At 39.7% G+C, this 24,292-nt stretch overlaps 1 protein-coding gene and 1 pseudogene across 4 annotated transcripts in view; one reads left to right on the plus strand and one right to left on the minus strand.

The window, feature by feature from the left end:
• ANKIB1 (ankyrin repeat and IBR domain containing 1) overlaps positions 1-24,292 on the plus strand; it is a 182,406-nt gene that overhangs the window by 137,366 nt on the left and 20,748 nt on the right. For all 4 annotated transcript variants that reach the window (XM_066354370.1, XM_066354372.1, XM_066354371.1 and 1 more), the window contains 4 exons: positions 401-545; positions 1,819-1,985; positions 9,961-10,049; positions 19,408-19,538. In XM_066354370.1, coding sequence (XP_066210467.1) covers positions 401-545; positions 1,819-1,985; positions 9,961-10,049; positions 19,408-19,538 — 532 coding nt within the window. The remainder of the gene's footprint in view (positions 1-400; positions 546-1,818; positions 1,986-9,960; positions 10,050-19,407; positions 19,539-24,292) is intronic.
• LOC136384304 (U2 spliceosomal RNA) lies at positions 7,648-7,798 on the minus strand (annotated as a pseudogene).

The raw sequence follows: 24,292 nt of genomic DNA on the forward strand, positions 1-24,292 counted from the left end.
AAAATCTCTTGAATTATGCATGGTTTAATTCTATATGATTGCTCCCTTTTATTTAAAGATGTAGAATTTTGAGAATTGAAAGTGACCTTTTTAAACCATTCATTTCTGAATTTTTTATGTTAAATATGTTTCAAATATTAGAAAAATAGGAACATGTAAAATATATAAAACATGCAAATAGGTATATCTATATATTATATGTATAATGAATGGTTGGGCAGATTGTAAGTGTTTAATGTTTGTAAATTATGAATCAATATATTACAATTGATATTTCACACTTAGTTCATTGGTGTTATTTTAATTATATTCTAATAGAAAATTCAGCATTAAGAAAAAAAATCTTAGATTGTATAAATACTATCTTTTCCTACTTTCTATCAATTGATCATTTTAACAGGTTTTTGAATCTGAAAATTCAAGAAGGTGAAGCTCACAACATTTTTTGCCCTGCATATGATTGCTTCCAGCTTGTACCTGTGGATATCATAGAAAGTGTAGTTTCTAAGGAGATGGACAAACGATACCTACAGTTTGATATTAAGGTATGCAGGCAATTATCTTTCCAAATTACATAATTTTACTTTTATGAAACCTATACAAGAGATTTTTATTTAGTATTTTTTTTATTTCTGAAAACATGAAAATTACATAAAGAGAATACAATTTGCTTTTGTCTCTGAGAAAGATTGCGTAGAAGAATGGTAGCATTGGCCCTGGCTGGTGGCACAATGGCAAGAGCATCATCCTGGAGCACCAAGGTGACTGGCTCAATCCCAGTGTCACTGGTTAGACTCCAAGGTCAGCGGTTCAGGCCCCAGTCAAGGCACATATGAGAAGCAATCAGTGGGTGCACAACTAAATGGAACAATGAGCTGATGCTTCTCTCTCTCTTTCTCTCTCTCTCTCTCAAAAATCAATGGGAGCCTGACTGGTAGTGGTGCAGTGGTGGATAGAGCGTTGGCCTGGGACATTGAGGTCCCAGGTTTGAAACCCTGAAGTCAACAGCTTGAGCACAGGCTCATCCAGCTTGAGTGCAGGCTCGCTGGCTTGAGCATGGGATCATGGACATGGTCCCGTGGTCGCTGGCTTGAGCTCCCCCTCTTCCATCAAGGCATGTACAAGAAGCAATCGGGGAACAACTAAAGTGCTGCAACTATGAGCTGATGCTTCTCATCTCCCTTACTGTTTCTCTCTCACACGCTCGCTAAAAAAATCAACGGGAAAAAAAAGAATAGTAGCATTAATTAAAGTTTTAAGCTAAAACATTATTTTATAATCATAAAAGAAGTAAAAGTGGAAAGCTAAAATAGTAGTTTACCAAGAGAAATAAAACTATTGCCTGACCTGTGGTGGCACAGTAGATAAGCATCGACCTGGTGTGCTGAGGTCGCCAGTTCGAAACCCTGGGCTTGCCTGGTCAAGGTACATAGGCGAGTTGATGCTTCCTGCTCCTCCCCTCCTCTGTGTGTGTATCTCTCCCCCCTAAAATAAATTTTAAAAAATTATTTTAAAGAAAAAAAACTATTGTTTTTATAACTGCTTGACTGTAGTAATCACAGATGTCAAGTCACTATGTTGTATACCTGAAACTAATAGTTTAAAAAAAATTATACTTTATTATACTTATTAAAAAAAAGTTCTTTCATACTTTCGATTACTATTTTAAGTATTTTGAAACTAAAACTACTGCTTGTTTATTATTTCACTCTTTTTTTTTTTTTTGGCTTTAAAGTAAATTGACATAGGAACACACTGTGTATTAGAATTTAGAGTTAAAATATTTTCTGTTGTGTTTTGTTATTGCTGTTTAAACAGGCCTTTGTTGAAAATAATCCTGCCATTAAATGGTGTCCTACTCCAGGCTGTGAAAGAGCAGTCAGACTGACAAAACAGGGGTCCAATACATCTGGTTCCGACACACTCAGCTTCCCCTTGCTCAGAGCTCCTGCTGTGGACTGCGGAAAAGGACACCTCTTCTGCTGGTCAGTACAAGATAAGATGGGGTCACCCTAGTCACCTTTCTAATCGTTTTTTAAAGACAATTTGTACCTTGCAGCAGGTCTTTAAATTGTAGTGTTTTATATCATTTCTTTAAAATTTAAAAATGTGTTTTGAGTTTACATTTATTTTGTGCGTGACATGTGCTGGGTACTGTGCCAAATATTTTGATACGTTGAGTTCTCCCGACTTTGCTGTGAGTTGAGTGCTGTTGTTATACCCATTTTACAGATAAAGAAACTTGAACACAGATAAATTGCTCAGGGCTATACAGCTAGGAAATGGGAGAAGTGGGATTAGAGCCCAGTTCCATTTGATTTCAGAGCCCATGCACTTGAACACTAATATCAAATTGCTGACCACAGATTAAAAAATGTTTAGAGTTTCACTTTTTTCCTTAAAATAAAAGTCTCTAGCATTGATTTTTAACCAGGGAGGCCTGGAATTACTAGGACAAGTTTTCCAAAATTTTATCCCCGGCCCCAGCAAGTAAGATTTTTATACAGTAGGTTTTAGAGTGGGACTCCAAAAAATAAACCTCTTAGTCCAGGGGTCCCCAAACTGCGGCCCCCTGAGGCCATTTATCCAGCTCCCACCGCACTTCCGGAAGGGGCACCTCTTTCATTGGTGGTCAGTGAGAGGAGCATAGTTCCCATTGAAATACTGGTCAGTTTGTTGATTTAAATTTACTTGTTCTTTATTTTAAATTTTGTATTTGTTCCCGTTTTGGTTTTTTACTTTAAAATAAGATATGTGCAGTGTGCATAGGGATTTGTTCATAGTTTTTTGTTTTGGGGTTTTTTTTTTGTATTTTTTGTATTTTTCTGAAGCTAGAAACGGGGAGGCAGTCAGACAGACTCCCGCATGCGCCCGACCGGGATCCACCTGGCACGCCCACCAGGGGGCGATGCTCTGCCCATCTGGGGCATCACTCTGTTGCGACCAGAGCCACTCTAGCACCTGAGGCAGAGGCCAAGGAGCCATCCCCAGCGCCCGGGCCATCTTTTGCTCCAATGGAGCCTTGCTGCAGGAGGGGAAGAGAGAGACAGAGAGAAAGGAGAGGGGGAGGGGTGGAGAAGCAGATGGGCGCCTCTCCTGTGTGCCCTGGCCAGGAATCGAACCCGGGACTTCCGCACGCCAGGCTGACGCTCTACCACTGAGCCAACCTGCCAGGGTATAGTTTTTTTTTATAGTCCGGCCCTCCAATGGTCTGAGGGACAGTGAACTGGCCCCCTATGTAAAAAGTTTGGGGATCCGTGTCTTAGATGATTCAGATGCTCAGTTTTAGTTAGAAACTACTTTGTGTGTCTTTGTTTAATTGTCAGCCCCTGATAAATGCTCAGAAAGTATGAACTGATAATAAGTCAGTAATGAGTGACATGTAAGTATGTTTGTCTGTCATCAGTATTCTCTTCAGAGTAGATTTAATGATAATTCACTTTTGTTTTATTTAATTAAATGATCAAAGAAATAGTATTCTCCTTTTTGCTCGTTAACACATCACATATGCTCTACTCTTTACTTATCTACTTATTGGAAACCAAAATCAAATTGTAGCACTGCTGGATAATAAAATGGCATATAATATAGTAATCCTACCCTGAAATATCTGTCTCACCTTCGTCATCATTACCCAAATAATGATAATCATTATCATTTTTTTCATTATCATTTTTATATGTATATAAATATGGCACTAAAGTCTAGGTCAGATGTCACCAAACTACTGTCCAAACCAGATTTTTTTAAGTGAATGCTTTTTTTCCCCTTCAATTTATTTATTGATTTTGGAGAGAGAGTGAGGGAGAGAAATAGACAGAGCACTGTTCTGTTCCTGTATGTGCCCTGACTGGGGATCAAACCTACAACCTTGGCAAATTAGGACAATGTTCTAACCAACCAAGCTATCTGGCCAGGGCTGCCCACAGCAATTTTTAAAAATAAAGTTTATTGGAACATAGCCATATTCTTAGTATTAAATTCAGAAACATAGTAAAATTTTTTCTATAATCATAAATTTCAAAAACTGAAAGAAAAAATAAAAGAAATTCTGAGTGGAATTCTGCCCTTCTCTAGTGTATTAAGGAGAAGCAAATTTTGCTTCATGCAAAAGGAAGTTTTGCAAGAGATCTTTATAAAATAAGACGTGATTTTGGGTTTGCTTCTTTTCCCAAAAAGCTCAGAAATATTCTTTTTTTTTTTTTTTTTAGAAATATTCTCTAAAGATGATTACAAAAACCACAGGAAATGTCAATAATAATTTCTTCTTTTTAAGAACTGCATGTGACAGTCAGTTGAGAGTCACCCCCAAGAGATGTCTGCCTGAATATAACTAAATGTATTCATTGTTAGGAGGGAAGGTGGGTGTAGGCATTTATTTCTCTTCCCACCACAGAGCAGCCCTTTTTATTATAAATTGTTTAGCCACTTTTGTACCCTTCATAACTCTGCCTAGAATGCTTTCTCCCTTAGCCTGTATGACTTGCAGCTTGTCTCATCATCTTGACAACATTATCCCTAGACAGCGTTCAAAACCTGGATGGACTCACTTAAGCCAATGACTTTCTCCTCTTTTTCTTTTTATTAAGTAGAACATGCTACTACTTCTTTGCCCTCTAAACTGACACAAAGTCTTTTTTTTTCTGAGTTAACTCTTTAAAGATTTGTTATTAGAAATATTTCTTGACCATCAAAATCTTAATCTGAGAGAAGAATAATCCAAAATTAGCCTGGCCTGTGGTGGCGCAGTGGATAAAGCGTCAACCTGGAAGGCTGAGGTTACGGTTCAGAACCCTGGGCCTGCCCGGTCAAGGCACATACAGGAAACAACTACTACAAGTTGATGCTTCCTGCTTATCCCACCTCTTTCTCTCTCCATCGCTCTCTTTCCTCTCTCTAAAAATCAATAAATAAAATTAAAAAAAAATTAGCCTGGTATAGTGGTCATTTCTCTCCTGTGTCACCTCTGAATATCTCCTGGTCCCTTTAATCACCAATATCTCCTTTAGAAAATGAGAAACTTACTTGGAATTCATCTCTTTTAATTCCAAAGAAGTCAAACCTATTTTAGAGCTGTTCACTGAAATTTACTGGCAAGAATATTCTAAATAATAGAATAGTGAGGTTTTTAATCAGCTATGGAGCATTTATTTACTGAAACTAAGCAAAGAAGCTTTTAAAACAGTGTCTTCACCACCACAGAACAAAATGAACCCCTGATAGGAAGGTTTGAACTGTAGTGATGAATCTGGTGAGAAATCACAGTATCTGCTTTCTAGTCTAGTTAATTTTCCAGGGAATTAGAGTGCAATGTGGAGATTTGTCAGGGATTTGGGGAAACTTTGAAAGTTAATGTCTTGACATTAAAATTGTCTTCAGGGTGTTCTGATTCCTCCAGTAGCCAGGATGAGGATTTTGGTAACACATACTCCCTTGTTGGGATCATGAATCGTGAGTTAAAGCTATAGTTTCATGCTTCGTCCACTCCTCCCTAGATGTCACAGACAAAGGGACCTTTAAGAGTCCACTGGATAAAATAAATGAATTTGTCCTTGTTTGTGGGCCTAGCAGTTGAGTCTCATCTTCTCTTGCAAAATCAGAGTCTCAAACCTTTAGCTTAATAGCTCTGGTTACGGAAAAAGATTTTTCCAGATTGGCAGTATTCAACTATTTAAATAGTAGAATCCTTTCATCTAACAGAACATTCCCCAACTCTTTCTAGGCCAGGAATGAAAACATAATGCTATTTATTTGGTAGAGATCAATCCTAAGACCCTGTTTAGATGCCATGTCCTCCATACACAGTAGCATTATCCATCTGTATATATGCAGGTTTTCCCCACTACCATAAAGTGGAGTGTTCCGATGAAACCTTTCATAAGCAGAAAGGGCATAAAGTGAAGAAGCAGTTACCATTAATTTATATGAAAAATTTTAGTGTTCTCAGACCCAAAATATAACTTATTGAATCATATCAAATAACACATAAACCCTAAATAGCACTAATGTGTGGTAAAAGCCGTGCCACTCTTGCTGCTTTGGGTGCATGGCCTGTACAACAGCTTGCTGCAAAACAGACACTGAATGCTGTCTTCACTTTTCACCTTTTTCTTTGTTTTTCTGCCAGTAGCATAGTATATATTGACACATTTTCAAAGAAAGAGCCATCCATTAATTTTTTTTTTTTTTTTTAGTGAGAGGAGGGGAGGCAATGACAAATTCCTACATGTGCCCCAACTAGGATCCACCCACCAAGCCCATTAGGGGGCAATGCTCTGCCCATCTGGGGTGTTGCTCCATTGCTCAGCAACCGAGCTCCTAGCACCTAAGGCGGAGGCCATGGAGCCATCCTCAGCACCCAGGGCCAACTCACTCCAGTTGAGCCATAGCTGCAGGAGAAGAAAGAGAGAGAAGTGGAAAAGGGAAGGGGTGGAGAAGCAGATGGGCGCTTATCCTGTGTGCCCTGACCAGGAATTGAACCCAGGACATCCACACGCCAGGCCAATGCTCTACCACTGAGCCAACCGGCCAGGGCCCATCCCTTAATCTCTTGATATTAGCAATCATATTTGGACAGGGTTAAGGATTTTAGGTTAGACAACCATTTTTTTTCTTTATAATTTCTTACCAGGCACCCTTTTCCCTGAATGAAACCACTCTACTAATGTCTCTAAATTTCAGTTCATTTTATGTGTCAAGATTCCCTTTCCCATTCACTTGTTTTTAGTGACATTTTGAGGTGCAGTCTCAACAGCAGGTACTGGATCTGTCAGAGTACTTGTCACCAGTCATTGGTGACTTGGTTGAAACTTTGTTCAGGAATCTAGTTTTTACGTACGTGCAGAACATTCCAGTATCTTTATTACTTCACTCAGAATAGCCTCTCTCCCTACACACCGATAATCCTGATCTCAGTCACCTCTCAGTCTAGTAGCATTGTTTTTACCACACTCAAAGAGCAAGCTTATTTTCTCAGATGCCTTTGTTTTCAGAGATCTTTCATGGTATTTAATGGCAGCCTCTAGCTCTTTCTAACCTACGGCCCTTGCTCTAGCCTCTCCTTTACTTATAAGCTTCTCCTTTTTATACACACTCTTAGCTTGCATAGGAAACTAGTAGAAATTCTGTCAACCACTTATAACACCCAGCAGTGATCCTACTAATTGGACTAGCACCCAAGGGAGCAGTAGGTGTGTGTCCTGTGAGATTCTAGAAAAGGAAACCTTCTGTTGCTGTCTAATGCAATGCAACTTCAGAGAATCAAGCATACTGATAAGTAGTGGACTTTTGAATAAATGGCATTTATATTTTCAGACTTTATTTGAAAACATTGGGCTCCCCCCTGCCCCGCGGTGATTATTTCCTTTGTTCTGTCAGAAAGTGCTCTAACAGCAGAGCCAGTGATACTGGTATTGATTCTACTAGGTGAAAAAATACTGACCATGCTATTTAATTTCCAGGGGATGGAAATCTTAAATTTAAAGGAAATAATTTATTTCATTGACTTCATTTGTTTTGTTTCAGGTATTGCAGATATGTAAGTTTATTCTACACCTTAATTTTTGTTTTAAATGAGTCGTGAATACAGATTCTGTATTCCTACATACATTCTCAAGTACCATATGGACACACTGTTCCTAGATCTATGCTGTGTTTCTAACACTAGCATATGGTAGTGTGTGTGCCAATTTAAAATTATTACAGATATCCCTCACATTTCTGGAAAGCAGAGTTGATTTTGATATTTACTAAAGTAAATTTACTACACTTGATCTTAGCCAAAGGGCCAAGAAGCGATATACTACTAAAGTAAATTTAATATATCTACTTCCATCTTTTAATCAACCCAATATTTTTTGGGAATGACTGTTAAGTTACCACAGAGTCACTAAGGAACTCTATAAAACTGCATTTACAGAAAAGATTTTTCAAATACTAGGTTTGGTTATGTCAAGAATTTAAGGAAACTAAATTACTTTCAAAGTAATTGGTAATTTTGTTTTTTTCTTTATTTTTATTTTGCTGAAGTAAGAAGTGGGGAGGCAGACAGACAGACCAGGCAAGCACCCGACCGGGATCCACCTGGCATGCCCACTAGGGGGCGATGCTCTGCCCATCTGGGGCTGTTGCTCCTTTGCAACCAGAGCCATTCTAGCACCTGGGGTGGAGGCCATGGAGCCGTCCTCAGCACCTGGGCCAACTTTGCTGCAATGGAGCTTGGTTGCGGGAGGGGAAGAGAGAGCTATAGAGAAAGGAGAGGGGGAATAGTGGAGAAGCAGATGGGCACTTCTCCTGTGTGCCCTGCCCGGGAATCAAACCCGGACTTCCACATGCCAGGCTTGTTTTTTTTCTTTAAATGATTTTTAAGTATATGGTTTAGTGGTACTAAGTACATTCATAATGTACATTTTTTCAGAATTTTTTCATCACCCCAAACAGAAACTCTGTAACTACTAAGCAAAAATTCTCTACCCTCCCGCCTCCTCATTCACTGGCAAACACCATTCTACTTTCTTTCTCTATGAATTTCCCTATTCTAAATATTTAATATAAGTGACATTATACCATATTTGTCCTTTTGTTTCTGGCTTATTTCACTTTGTATAATGTCCCTTCTGTCTCAAGATTGATCGATGTTTCAGAGTATATGTAGCATATATCAGAATTTCATTTCTTTTTATTGCTGGCTAATATTCCATTGTGTGTGTTTACATGCCACGTTTTGTTTATTCATCTGTCAGTAGACACTTGGGTTGTTCCCATCTTTTAGCTACTGGGAAAAATGCTGTTATAAACATGGGTGTAAAAGTATGAGTCCCCGCTTTCAGTTCTTTTAGGTGTATACCTAGAAGTACAATCGCTAGATCTTGTGATAATTCTGTTTAACATTTTGAGGAACCACCAAACTGTTTCCCATAGCAGCTGCATCATTTTACATTCCTACCAACAACACACAAGGTCTCTATTTTTCTACATCCTCCCCGACACTTGTTATTTTTCATTTTTTAATATTAGCCATCCTAATGGATATGAAGTAGAATTGATATATTTTTAATATAATGAAATGTTACTTTTTAGTTTGTAAGATTTTACCTGAGAGGGACATAAAGATAGGAAAGGAGAGAGATGAGAAGCATCATCTCATAGTTGGAGCATCTTAGTTCTTATTGATTGTTTTCTCATATGTGCCTTGACTGGGGGCTCCAACCAAGCCAGTGATCCCTTGCTTAAACCTGCAACCTCAGGCTTCAAGCCAGCAACCATGGGGTCATATCTGTGATCCCACACTCCAGCTGACAACCTCGGGGTTTTGAACTGAGCCCTCAGCGTCCCAGGCCAATGCTCTATCCACTGCACCACCACCTGGTCAGGCAGGAGTTAGGTTCTTAACAAACTAAACTTTGCAAATACAATCTTTGTTTAAAATGATAATGATGGCACATGCAGTTTGGGTTTTTCTCCCCCCAAAATGATATGTTGTTATTAACTATAGTAATTACCTTTGTATTATAGCATATAGCATTATATTGAATTAAAACAAATAATTTATAAATGCTTTATGCCCTTTTTTTTCAGTGAGAGTAAGTAGGCAGAAACAGACTCCCTCATACTCCCTGACTGGGATCCACCCAGCAAGCCCCCCACCTTGTGATGCTCTGACTGTCTGGGGCTACTGCTCTGTTGCTTGCAAGCTATTTTAGTGCCCGAAGCAAGGCCATGGAGCCATCCTCAGTGCCTGCGGCCAACTTTGCTCTATCATTCAAGCCATGGCTGCAGGAAGGGAAGAGAGATAAATAGAGGAAGGGTGGAGAAGCAAATGGTTGCTTCTCCTGTGTGCCCTGACTGGGAATCGAACTCAGGACTTCCACATGCTGGGCTGACACACTACTTGCACCTGTTCTTTTACCCTAATGTTGGTGGAGAGTATTCTTAAATTGACTTTTCTGTTTTCCTCTTCAGGGAGTGCCTTGGTGAAGCACATGAGCCTTGTGACTGCCAAACATGGAAAAATTGGCTACAAAAAATAACTGAAATGAAACCAGAAGAACGTAAGAGAAATTTTAAATAGCCGTGTTACATGTTTTCTAGCAGCCTGCAAAAGATAGTATGGTCCTATTTCGTAGAGTCTTCATTTAAGAAGTATTCAGGTTTGTTAAAGCTAGAGTCCCCGTTTAACATCACCTTTTTAATCAATATCCTTTTGATTTTGGAGATGACAGGTTTTTTGCAAGAGGGAATCATAGACAGATTCAGTGTTTCCAACTGACTTACTTTCAGCCTAAGATAGCCAGAGTAGACAAGAGTCTCCTTTAAGGATCCTCCTGCAGCCTTCCCTGCTATCCTGGGGTAGGACAGTTAGCTTCTCTAACTTACGGGAACAGATACATGATCTCTAGTTAGAGGAAGCTTTTCATTTCCTTGGAAGCTTACACTGGAGAATAAGACAAGTTAATTACTTTGCTAACGCTCTGTAGACTAACATATTAAATATGATGTCTATAACTACAGTGTTTTTACTAAGACTCTGTAAATACATTATCTCTGTTAATTCTCAAAGAAGTGCTGTGAGGCTGGCTAAACAGAATGGCCATTCTAATAGCAACTCCTGCATTTAACAAGTAACTATATCTGCTTTATAGTAGTTTTTTTATCCCTTGAAGTGTTTTATGGCAACTATTTTCTTTCAAATTAGTATAAATGAAAATCAAGTTAGGGTTTTTTTTCTTTATGGAGTTAGTTTGAGGTATTACACATGGAGTTAGTTTGAGGCATTAAAAATCAAGATTAAGAACTCACTCACTGAATCTACACTTATCATAAGCCAAGTACAAATAAAGATGATGCCATCTTCAAAGAGTGCAGAGGCTTCAAGGAAAGCAGTCAGGTAAGTATCATGTCATATGAGAACAATACAGAGTCAGGCAAACAGATTTGTAGTTGTATGTGAAACAAATTATTCTTCTGTTATTATTAATTATTGTGTCATTTTTCATACAAACAACTATAAATCTACTTTTGTCCCACTCTGTATAGTTGGGTAAAGATGAGAGTACAAAAACAAGAACAACTCAATCCAGTTGAGGGAGTGTGTCAAAGAACCTTCCTGAAGGGAGGGAGATATTAGGGGGGGTTTTGCACATCTGCAGAGATGTGGTGGGTGTGCATGTCAACCGCCAAGGTGACACCGAGAGGTGGCTGCAGCCATGAGACCTGCTGCAGGCTTGTATTATGTCAGGCAACATACTATGGTCTGAGAGCTGGTCCTCAGCATTTCAGATCACGAGGTGTGATTTGTGCACCGACTCAGCATTATTCAGATCCATGGAGCAGAGACTGCTGTGTAAACCGGAATGCCAGTTTATTCATTGCTAATGAGAGTGATCCCTTTCACACGGTGAGGAGGCTCATGTCCCTTATCCAGGAGCAAAGGGAAGTGGATAATCTCAGGATATTTTAAAGTGAGGTCTGATTAAATATTTCTGTCCTATACATTCATCATTCAATCAGCAAATACTCTTTTGAGTACCTGCTATGTGCTAGGCACTTCCCAAATCAAAAACACCTGTAGAGATGGTTTCTGTTCCCCAGGTTCATCATGTCTGTCTCTTGAAAGCCACGTAGAGCTTGCCATTGCTCTCTGACACCGACCCATTTCCCTCTTCTCATACATATGGGTCTGTATATGAGTGTGAGTTCCATAAATAAATACGATTACCTACAACACCTTTGAACATACCAACACAATTGGATTTTGCATTCTTATCCTGCTTCTGACACCTAGAAACATCTGGGTTTCTATTAGGGATGGCTTGCTATCATCCACATGCCTACTTTTTCTTATGCATACCTGTGGAGCTTAAAGTTAAGGTCCATGGGAGGAAATTGCAAGAGATGCCGCTGGAAAAGTAGGTGTTGCCCGATTGTGAAGGTTCTTGCCAAATTATCTGAATTTATCCTACTAACAGAATAAGCCATAGAATACATTTTTTAAAATAGGGAAATGGCATTATCAGAAATATTCTTTTTTTTTTTTTTTTTTTTTTTGACAGAGCGACAGATGGGACAGAAAGACAGGAAGGGAGAGAAACAAGAAGCATCAATTCTTCATTGTGGCACCTTAGTTGCTTAGTTATTTATTGATTGCTTTCTCATATGTGCCTTGACTGGGGTCTTCAGCAGAGTGAGTGACCCCTTGCTCAAGCCAGCAACCTTGAGCTTAAGCCAGTGGCCCACACTCAAGCTGGTGAGCCTGCACTCAACCCGGATGAGCCCTCACTCAAGCCGGCAACCTCGGAGTTTCGAACCTGGGTCCACTGCGTCCCAGTCCAGTGCTCTATCCACTACGGCACCGCCTGGTCAGGCTATCAGAAATATTCTTATCAAGATAGACAACTAAGAAAGGTAGACTGAATGAGACAGAAACCAGAAGTAAGACAGCTAATTTTTAGTTTGGGACAGGTGGTGATTCATGATATCATTGGTCAACTTAGAAAATTCAGATAAAGAAGTAACTTTCGGGGGGAAATAATGAGTTTTGTTGTGGTCATTTTGAACTTTAGGTTCAAAATTGGTGTCTGCAAATTCAGGACATGTCAGGATATGTTTAATAGGATTTTAAAAGTTGCCTGCAGCTCAGAAGAGATGCTGAGAAAACTTAGAAGTCACTTGTCAGAAGTAAGATGCCCTCTACACTTTTGAAGTGTACATTTAGAGATGGAAAGAGCTATATACAAAACTAAGGAATAAAAGAGTGTTATAAACTCTTTGAGAGAACAGTGTACCTGCGGTGCATTGTGAAGATGTGGAGGGACAAAGGAGAGGGCTGGTTGTCTCCAAAGAGGGTTAGACAAAGCTTTATTTTATTTTATTTTATTTATTTATTTTTTTTTTTGCCTTTTTCTGAAGCTGGAAACAGGGAGAGACAGTCAGACAGACTCCCGCATGCGCCCGACCGGGATCCACCCGGCACGCCCACCAGGGGCGATGCTCTGCCCATCCTGGGCGTCGCCATGTTGCGACCAGAGCCACTCTAGCGCCTGAGGCAGAGGCCACAGAGCCATCCCCAGCGCCTGGGCCATCTTTGCTCCAATGGAGCCTTGGCTGCGGGAGGGGAAGAGAGAGACAGAGAGGAAGGCGCGGCGGAGGGGTGGAGAAGCAAATAGGCGCTTCTCCTGTGTGCCCTGGCCGGGAATCGAACCCGGGTCCTCCGCACGCTAGGCCGATGCTCTACCACTGAGCCAACCAGCCAGGGCTAGACAAAGCTTTAGAAGAGAATTGATGCACAAGCTGAACCTGGAGGCAGATCGATGTCCTTCACAGAGGCCAGAGTCGGAGGGCAGTCCAGGCATAGGACAAGGGGGGCCGTGAAGCAGCATGGCATATTCAAGGACGACAGACAGGTCAGGACGACCAGGTGCCAAGACAGTGCAATGAAAGACCGGCTGCTCGGGCAGAAGTCCAGATCGGGTGTCTGGGGAGGGGTCCTGTGCGGCCCTGGGAGGTCTGGCTCTGTCCCAAAACATTGAAAAAGTATCAATAGGTGTTGCCAGATCATGAAGGTTCTTGCCAAATTCTCTGAATTTATCCTTGTAACAAAATAAGCCATTGGAAACATATTTTAAATTTGGGAAGTGGCGTTATAGGAGATATTTTTATCAAGATAGACCCTAGAAAGGGTGGACTTCAGGAGAGATAAGGAGTTTTGAGTAGGAGAGTGATAACTAAAGATGGTTACTTAGAAAGGTCACTCAGGCAGAAGTGTGGATGATGAATAAGGAACTATTGAAACACAAGGTAAAAACTCTGTTTCTCAGACAACCTCTGAATGTCCAGGTGAGGAGATTCGAGGGCTTGAACACGACAGAGGCAGCGCAAGTGGGAGGGGAGAGTTAAGATGTCACATTAAGTAGAAAATCGATTGTACTAACTAGTTGCCTAAAAGAATTAACAGACCACACAAGGTAATTACTACAGTGTATTTATATTATTTGATTTTTTTTTTTTTTTTTTTACTAATTTTTAGAGAGGAGAGAGTGAGAGAGAGAGAGAGAGAGAGAGAGAGAGAGAAGGGGGACGGAGGAGCAGGAAGCATCAACTCCCATATGTGCCTTGACCAGGCAAGCCCAGGGTTTTGAACGGTGACCTCAGCGTTTCCAGGTCGACGCTTTATCCCCTGCGCCACCACAGGTCAGGCTATTACTTGATTCTTTAATAGAAAATAGCTGCAAGTGCCTGATTTGAGATGTAAAGCAAGTATTTTGAAATGGGTGATTATTTTCAGTTATCCCTTACAGTTCTAAAGTTGGATCAGTTACTTCTATCCACTAGTTTTTACTAGGGAAGGAGAGGGAGAGTGACCTGCCCAGTGAGTCCTGATTGGTAGCACTAGGACAGAATAACCTTATGCATGGTAGCGATCCTGATCATGAGGAAGGGAATGTAGTGGAACTAGAAAATGGTATACATGGTTACTTCTGGTGGCCAAAGATAGGGAGACCTCAAATTAAAAACTGAAGATCACCCTCAGAAAGTCCCAACTAGGGTTTGAATTCAGAAACGTGGAGGAACTTGAGAAAATTGGATAGGAGGTGAGAGACATAGGGTACCTACGTGGTCTACCAGAGAAGACAGCCAGCACCGCAGATAATGCTCCCAGTTGCCCAGAAGCACCCAGCAGTTTTCCCACTGTCCTCCACAATGAAAGGTGCTGAGCGCTACACTACTATAGTAGCCAGTTAAGTTCATGAAGTTTACGGTGAGGCTTAAAGCAAACAATAATAGGCCAGTTATAATACTTAAGTAGAACATCATCCTTAAATATACAAAAATAATATTCCAAAAAAGAAAAGTATGATTAAATGCTCTATTGAGTTTACATATTACTTGGGCTCATGATCTCATATCTGGTATAAACATTTTCAACCAAACTTGTAGATTCATGAGAAAGATTTTTTCTTTATGCCCAGTTTTCCAAAGTTATTGAATAATGAGACTCAAAAGGAGAGACAAAATCTAATTAATGGGAAAACCTACTAGAAAATAAACTGGCATCAGTTCAAATAATTAATGCCACATAAAAGTTCAGATGCTGTTTTTAAGCTCTGAAACTGCCTCTTGTGTGTCTAATCAAAGCAGGAAGCAGGAATGATTATATTTTTAATGAAATGATGGTTAACTTATCAAGTTGTCAAATCAGTTTTTGCATAGTAGGTAAATGGTTATTGAATGGAATTCAAATTGTCTTTTTAAGAATTTAGTCTTGCCTGACCTGTGGTGGCACAGTGGATAAAGCGTCGACCTGGAACGCTGAGGTTGCTGGTTCAAAGCCCTGGGCTTGCCTAGTCAAGGCACATTTGGGAGTTGATGCTTCCTGTTCTTCCCCTCTTCTCTCTCTCCTCTCTAAAATGAATAAATAAAATTAAAAAAAAAAAAGAATTCAGTCTTTAAAAAGAACTTTGATTTCACCTTCATACATGTTGACTCTACTAATAGGTCTCACATTCTATTGTACTCTAATATTTGATTAAATGAAGTTAATATTTCTTAGAAGGAGACCTAAGCATGCAAGATTATAAAGGAAAGATGATCGAGATACAACAGACTTGTAACTGAAGTGCAGGGAAGAGGATGGGTGTCAGTGGAAGTAAAGACTTACCAGGTAGATTGACGGGAGATAAGGTGTGCAGGTATGAAGAACAGGATGGACAAAGGGCAAGTGTATGAAATGAGCGTGCTCATAGAACTAGAAGGGAAGGCATTTTTACCCGGCATAAGATTTTTTTGTAATATCATGCTGAACATGATTTACTTCGTGCAGTCCACTAGAATGCAGTTAGGGACTAGCATTCTCTCCAACGGTGGGAGAGAAACACTGTTCTGTTGCAGGCCACACAGCTGCTTTGTTTGAATGGCTTTGTGCTTTATTTATTGTAACAATGGACAATAAAGGTCATAAGAATATGTGAGAGCCTCTGAGCTAAAAATAATGTTGATGCTGAAGGGAGGAGAGAGACCAGTACATGTAAACAACAATTAGACATTTGGACTCAGTGATTAGCTTTATAGCAGCAATACCCTTTGTAAATGGCATTACCTACCTCTCCTGTGACCTTATTGGCCATGAGTATAATAATTTCCTTCTGAAACTCCTGTTCTCCACCAATTATCTCAGATTTTTTTCCACTAACTCCTTAATCAAACTATCATCTACCAAATGGGTTTTGATCTGGAGTGCAGTCTAATCAGGTCATTTTGCTGTTGTTTTTCTTTGCTCTATGGAATTGAAAACCAGTACTTTGCCATCGCGGTAGCTGCTGGGCTGTGGTTGACACAAACTTAAGGGTTCCTGTGGCAAGATAGCCCCTCCTCCACTGCTGGACTGATCAGCAGGCTGCTCCTAGTCTCAGCTCTTCCAGTTCATATGCAGAGCCACGCTGTTCCAGGGCTCAGTCGGCTCAAACCTTTGCCTCCTTCCCTCTCCAGGGATTTATGTATGCGGGTTGGGTAACTTTTCCTTTTAAAATTCAAAATATCTGATTTCTCCCCTGCCTTTAATATTCGAGCTAACCTCTTACCCCCACCCTTCTGAGTGTGTCTGCATTTTATCAGAGCCTTGATTGGATGGACCACTTTCAATGATTCCAGAGTGATTTCCGGACATCTCTTTCAGTAAAGAAAACATGGCTTCCATGAGCACATAGAGCTAGAAAACAAAACAAAACAAATTTGATTACTGACATGCTTACAGGAAAAAATAAGTGTTTAATCATCTGTTTAGAACTCTCCCCAGACCCTAACTCTCTCCACTGGGAGGGACAGAGAGTTTATAGAATGTAAAATGTCAAATTTAAAATATTTGTTGTTTGTTTATTTGTTTGTTTTTTCAGTGACAGAGAGAGGGATAGATAGGCACAGACAGGAACGGGGAGAGATGAGAAGCATCAATCATTAGTTTTTCGTTGCGACACCTTAATTCATTGATTGCTTTCTCATATGTGCCTTGACCGTGGGGGTACAGCAGACTGAGTAACCCCTTGCTCAAGCCAGCGACCTTGGGTCCAAGCTGGTGAGCTTTGCCCAAACCAGATGAGTCCGCGCTCAAGCTGGCAACCTCGGGGTCTCGAACCTGGGTCCTCCGCATCCCGGTGGCGCAGTGGATGGAGCGTCAGACGGGGATGCGGAGGACCCAGGTTCGAGACCCCGAGGTCGCCAGCTTGAACGTGGACTCATCTGGTTTGGGCAAAGCTCACCAGCTTGGACCCAAGGTCGCTGGCTCGAGCAAGGGGTTACTCGGTCTGCTGAAAGCCCGTGGTCAAGGCACACTTGAGAAAGCAATCAATGAACAACTAAGGTGTCGCAACGAAAAACTGATAATTGATGCTTCTCATCTCTCTCCGTTCCTGTCTGTCTGTCCCTATCTATCCCTCTCTCTGACTCTCTCTGTAGAGAAAAAATAAAAATAAATTAAAAAAAAAATTTGTAGATCTCAAATGTAATAGAATAAATTTAGTGTAAGATGATGAAGAGCGTAAGGTTTGTGTGAGGAGGCGAGAGAGTCTGGCCAGGTAGATGAGGGCCACATCATGAAGGGCTTTATATTTTTGCTAAAGCAATTTGACTATTTTGTAATCAGTAGTAGTCAATGGAGAGCAGCTGAAAGATTTAAAGCAGATTTGTGTTTCAAAGAGATTACTATGTAGGCTGTATTGTGGAGGTTGGGAGCTGGGGAGATAGGTTGGTTTTATGTTTTAATGTCTAGGGAAGAGGTGTGAAGGACCCTAGCTAAAGCAATAAAGTCGGAAATAGAAACAGGTATGAAAAAGAGGTAGAGTCAGTGGGACATGAGGAGTGAGAGAAGGAGAAGGGCATGTCCAAGCTCGTGCTCTTCCTGGATTAACTCTGTGTTACTGGACTACAGGGGTTTGGGTCACCCGCCACTGCAATAACCTATAAAAAGAGACTGAGTCTGAGAGGGAAACAGGCATCTTTAATCAGAATTACCAGCAACTAGAGGAGACAGGCAGCATATCCTAGCCCAAAGCCTGCCATTCCAGTCTCAGTCGCAAGGGCTGATTATATACTTTTTCAGGTAAGGTTAGTACAATGGGGCGTATGCAGTTAGTCATAAAGTAGGATAGCTAGTTCCCATTCCCAGCATTGGAAGAGTCATCAAGCAGGGTGGCTGGTTCCCAGAATCATTTCTTCTCCATGACGTTCTGATCTAATTGCAGTCTTGATTGCTTCTTGGGGTCAGACATCTCCTCAGGAATATGGGAGTGCCCAGCTTCGGTAGTTCTCCTGCATTCCTGAACGGAGGGGTGCTAAAGACAATCAAGGAAATAGGTTACATATGGTGGACTAGCAATCACATATATGTATGTATGTATATGAATATGAATATGTATATTATTGACTGTATACTATATATATAGATAGCCTATCATCTGAGTAGATATTATATCACTTACCAGGGCAGGGGCTAGAGAAAAGAGCAAGTTTGGAAGCAAGGATAAGTTTAGTTTTAGCTATGTCACATTGTATTTAGTTTTAACTTATCTGAAATAATCATGGGTAAAGAAAGATGTTGATATTTCAATATAATTTTCATGTTTTTTACTATGAGGAAGACTTTATAGCAATTATATTTATAACTGGTCTATTTCAGAAATTACTGTCTAAGGTAACCATTCTTCCTATAATTTTCTTTGATGCAATAGTTATTTTAAACGGAGAATAACATAATGGTTTTTTATTTTTAACTTTGGTTCTCCCTCACCCCAGTTTATTCAGACAACTTTAGAGAGACATCTGTTTTAAATTAGGTTTCATAAATAGACCTTTTGGAATACAGCTCCTTCTTCTATAATCATGCTATTTAAAATGAAGCAGTTTTTGCCCTGGCCGGTTGGCTCAGTGGTAGAGCATTGGCCTGGTGTGCAGGAGTCCCGGGTTTGATTCCTGGCCAGGGCACACAGGAGAAGCGCCCATCTGCTCCACCCCCCCCCCTTCCTCTCTGTCTCTCTCTTCCCCTCCCGCAGCCAAGGCTCCATTGGAGCAAAGATGGCCCGGGCGCTGGGGATGGCTCCTTGGCCTCTGCCCCAGGCGCTAGAGTGGCTCTGGTCGCAGCAGAGCGACGCCCCGGAGGGCAGAGCATCGCCCCCTGGTGGGCGTGCCAGGTGGATCCCGGTCAGGCGCATGCGGGAGTCTGTCTGACTGTCTCTCCCCGTTTCCAGCTTCAGAAAAAATACCAAAAAAAAAAAAAAAAATGAAGCAGTTTAAAAATGTTGCCACAGATCCTAGCTCTATGATTAATATTGAGAGACAACCTGCAAAGAACACTTTGGAGTTTTTCCCCTGCAGTTGTACTCTAAATCGTTTGTTTTTGTGTTTGTGTTTAATATCCCAAAGTTGTGGGAGTAAGTGAAGCTTATGAGGATGCTGCCAACTGTCTCTGGTTGCTAACTAACTCCAAGCCTTGTGCTAACTGCAAGTCTCCAATACAGAAGAACGAGGGATGCAATCACATGCAGTGTGCCAAGGTAAGAAGCTAAAGAGAGTTCTGAATGTGTTGCAGTTGGAATCTGTATTTGATTGGTAATCCAAAGGAGTGTTGTAAACATAAAAATTGGGGGAGGGGTTCAGATGGATTCTAGGATACTGCATTCTACATTCTTTGATGAATAGTTTAAGTATTGATTTATATTACTAGATTTTGCACTTGTAGTGAATGTTAAAAATAAAAGTAAAGGATTCAGTGGTATTTGGCCAGAAGATCAGAAATGCCTGAGTCCTTCCCTGCCAGTCACCTTCCCGGATAGGATACTGAGAGTTTTGTGTACGTATACATGATGGTATTAAGTGGTAGAGTGCTACTGTATATGGTTCTCTTGCAAAGCTGCTTTTGAAACACACAGCTTAGACTCAATGCCCAAGCCAGGCTCCAGGCAATCCCCATAGGTCCAAATCTAAATCTTGGTGTCTGTGTATAGATGTGTGTATAATAAAGGTACCCAGAACATTGAGCAGACTTTAGATCTGCTGATGAAACTGTCAAGCAAGTAATTTATTACTATATTGAAAGTGAAAATGCCAATAAAGACCTACTTCACTGAAAAATAATTAATATAAAAAATTACTGTTAGAAGGCTAACCTCCTGACTTAGTTGCATAGAAAGGAACTACTATATTTAAAACTAATACTCTGGAATTTGACTAATAATATTTTATTAATCCATGCCTATACTTGTGAACATTTTTAAAATTGTAATGATAGTTTGTTTTTTTTCCATTGGAATTACCATGTATGTAAAAAATATTTTAAATTATTGAGAGAAGGACAATGTAATTTTTATAATTTAGGATATGAAAGGAATCCAAATAATTAAGATTCCAGTAAAATATATCAATATTTTTTAAGTATTACTTGATTTTTAACCTTGAAACTAATGATCATTATTATTATTATGCTTTTAAAAATAATGGCAGTTACCCAATGATTTCTAGATGCCTATACTACCATGAAATTAATATAAATGAGTTAGTTAGCTTAATGGAGACAGTAATAATAATTTCCTAAGAGGCAAGAAGAAAAACCTAATTAGTATAGCCTCTGAGCAACATGCTTTAAAATGCTAATTAGTTCAGCTGATTAGGCCAACATCATTTCATTTATTTTGTGGTCTTCTCTCCAATATCCATATTAGTTTTTTCTTGGAAATTTTTATGTAAACTACATAGATATGTAAAGAAATGCAGATTGGCTATAAAAATCAGTGGTTGGGCTACTAAAAAAGGGGCAGGAAGGATCCAGCATTACCTTTATCTTTTATAGCACATATCAGTAGTAAGTACTTGATAAATATATAAATTTATTGAGTGAACATTCTCACAAATTAATCAGACTGATGCTATCAGGAAGTTTATCTAAACAGATCTGCTTAAGCTCCTGTTGCATTTAAAAGGAACTTTTACTGCCCTGGCTGCTAGAGCATCGTCCCAGAGTGCCAAGGTCGCTGGCTCAATCCTAAGGGCACTGGCTCAACCCTGAGGTCATCGGTTCAAGCCCCAATCAGGGCACATATGAGAAGTAATCAATGGCACAACTAAGTGTAATGAGTTGATGCTTCTCTCTTTTTCTCTCTCTCTCTCTCTTTTACCCTCCCCCTCACTCCTTATCTTCCTTACCTCTCTCACAAAAAAGAAACATTTACTTACTATGTAAATGTAGTAGTCTTATTTAATATACCATCTCTAAAGTATTTGCATTAAACCAAAAAAAAAGACAAGTAATTTTCTTTACTTTTCTTTAAATTTTAGTATAGTTGACATACATATATTAGTGTCACATGCATAACATAGTGATTCAACATTTCTATACCTGCCTTACAATGTGATCACACTAAATCTAGTAATCATCTGCCCCTTTACAAATTTTATGAATATTATTGACTGTATTCTCTTTGAGAAGTACTTCTTATGATGTAGAGGACATCTATAAAGTAATGGGCTTTCTACAGAAAAATTTTATATTTTTGGAATTTAAAAAAAACCATGAAGATGGAACAACAAGCAGTTTATGTGTAATTGAATTTATGCTCTAACACAATGACTAAATCATAATATACTTTTTGTAATGCCTCAGTGTTTATTATGATTCTGTAGAGTTGTTACTTTCTGAAATCAAATTGTTAAACCTTTTCTTTTTAATGACTAATTTGTCCCCAAAATAAGTTCATTATTTTAAAAACACTCCATATTCTATTCATTCCCCTTTATAGCATTTTCATGAGACCATTTAATTTGCATTCTTAGACATTTACTTTTAATACACAAATTTATTGAATTTATTGGGTTGTATTTGTTAATTAAATAGGTTTAAAATGTACAATTCTATAACCCATCATCTATATATGGTACTGTGTGGTCGCCCCCATAGTCCGGTCTCCGTCCAGCACCGTTTGCCCCCCTCCGCCCTCCTCTCCCTCTTCCTTAGCCTCTTTCCCTCTGACAGTCACCACACTGTTGTCCTGTCTGGGAGGGTTTGTTGTGTTGTTGGTTTGGTTGGTTGGTTTTTTTCTTCTTTTTTTTCTTATTTGCTTAATCCCTTCACATATTTCACACATTTTAAATCACTCAGTAGTAATTTTCTTCATTTAACTGTATAAACTGTCCTGCAACTAAATAATAAAGATTATTTAAATTCCATATTCTTCTTATCATAGAATATAGAATTTGGCTGTTTTATAGAAAAAGTCTTAAACTGCAGCAAAGGGTACTTGGATCTAGTCAGGCACAGGGTTTGCTTATTGCCAGGCAGCGAAAGAATGTCAGACCCTTGAAACAAGCACCCAGTTTCTTGTGTCAGCGTGTGTTTGTATAGGGGCAGATGAGTGCAGAGACTTTAATTCAGCTCTCTGGTCATGACATACCACGTAGAGAAAAAATGAGTAAAGACAGAGAAGACAGCGTAATTAGTAGGGAATATTCGATTGCTATATTCAGACTCCAGACTGTGCCCCTGGAGCATTCACAAAATACTTGATCATTGATCATCAAAGCAAATTTCAGTAATTTTTTTAGAAAATAAATAATAATATAAACAACTTCTAGTCATAATAGAATTATAGAAATAATAATAAAGTTACAAAAGGGCTTTTCATTTAGAAATTTCAAATCTCTCAAACAACTCTAGAGAAAAAAAAGGAAATTAAAGAATTTCTAGGAAACTAGGATAATGAAAATACTCTTATATCAGATCCTGAGGGCTATATCTAAGGCAATGCTCAGAAATGTATATAGCCTTACTCACTTAAAACAATATAATATAAGGAGTGAATAAAGGATATGACTTAAAAGTAGAAAAACAGAATAAGCGTGAGAAAACCAGAAGGAAAGATAAAAACAATGAGTGAATTAAAAATTGAAAAACAGCCTGACCAGGCGGTGGCGCAGTGGATAGAGCGTGGGACTGGGATGCGGAGAACCCGGGTTTGAGACCCCGAGGTCTCCAGCTTGAACGCAGGCTCATCTGGTTTGAGCAAAAAGCTCACCAGTCCTTGGACCCAAGGTCTCTGGCTTGAGCAAGGGGTTACTCGGTCTGCTGAAGGCCCGCGGTCAAGGCACATATGAGAAAGCAATCAATGAACAACTAAGGTGTTGCAACGCGCAACAAAAAACTAATGATTGATACTTCTCATCTCTTTGTTCCTGTCTGTCTGTCCCTTTCTATCCCTCTCTCTGACTTTCTCTCTGTCTCTGTAAAAAAAAAAAAAAGTTAAAAAAAAATAATTGAAAAACCATACAACTAATAAATTCAAAAAATTGGTTTCTGAAGAAAAAAAGATAAACCACTAAGCTTACATAAGAAAAGGGGAGTGCCCTGGCCGGTTGGCTCAGCGGTAGAGCGTCGACCTAGCGTGCGGAGGACCCGGGTTCGATTCCCGGCCAGGGCACATAGGAGAAGCGCCCATTTGCTTCTCCACCCCTCCACCGCGCTTTCCTCTCTGTCTCTCTCTTCCCCTCCCGCAGCCAAGGCTCCATTGGAGCAAAGATGGCCCGGGCGCTGGGCATGGCTCTGTGGCCTCTGCCTCAGGCGCTAGAGTGGCTCTGGTCGCAATATGGCGACGCCCAGGATGGGCAGAGCATCGCCCCCTGGGGGGCAGAGCACCGCCCCTGGGGGGCGTGCCGGGTGGATCCCGGTCGGGCGCATGCGGGAGTCTGTCTGACTGTCTCTCCCTGTTTCCAGCTTCAGAAAAATGGAAAAAAAAAAAAAAAAAAAAAAGAGTATGAACTCTTTAAAAAAAAAAAAAAAAGGGGGAGTGAGGGAGTTCAGATACACAGTATACAAAATAAGGGGAATTGCCAATAAACAAAGCAAACTAAAACAATAAGAGTTGGCTTACCTTAACTCTTACAGATAAATTTGAACTTGGGTTTGAAATGGATTGATTTTGTAAGAAAATATAATAAATCTGACCCTAGAAGAGATATCCAAACCTATTGTCATAGAAGAAAATATTTCAGTGATCTACCTCCTTTGAATATGTAGGTCCTGAGAGTTTCACAGTAGAATTTCATCAAACCTTTAAAGAACAGGTAATTCCAATGTGATTTAAACTGTTTCTGAGAGTTAAAATAAGGAAACTTTCAAATTATTCTAAGATGATTAGAACCCTGATACCAGCATTTTACAAGACTTTTTGAAATTTTTATTTAGGAAATTAAATTTAATGGGGTGACATTGATCAATAAGAGTACATAGGTTTCAGGTGGACATTTCTTTTTCTTTTTTAAC

This window comes from Saccopteryx leptura, chromosome 12 (assembly GCF_036850995.1).
Source record: "Saccopteryx leptura isolate mSacLep1 chromosome 12, mSacLep1_pri_phased_curated, whole genome shotgun sequence".
NCBI classification, from domain to species: Eukaryota; Metazoa; Chordata; class Mammalia; order Chiroptera; family Emballonuridae; genus Saccopteryx; species Saccopteryx leptura.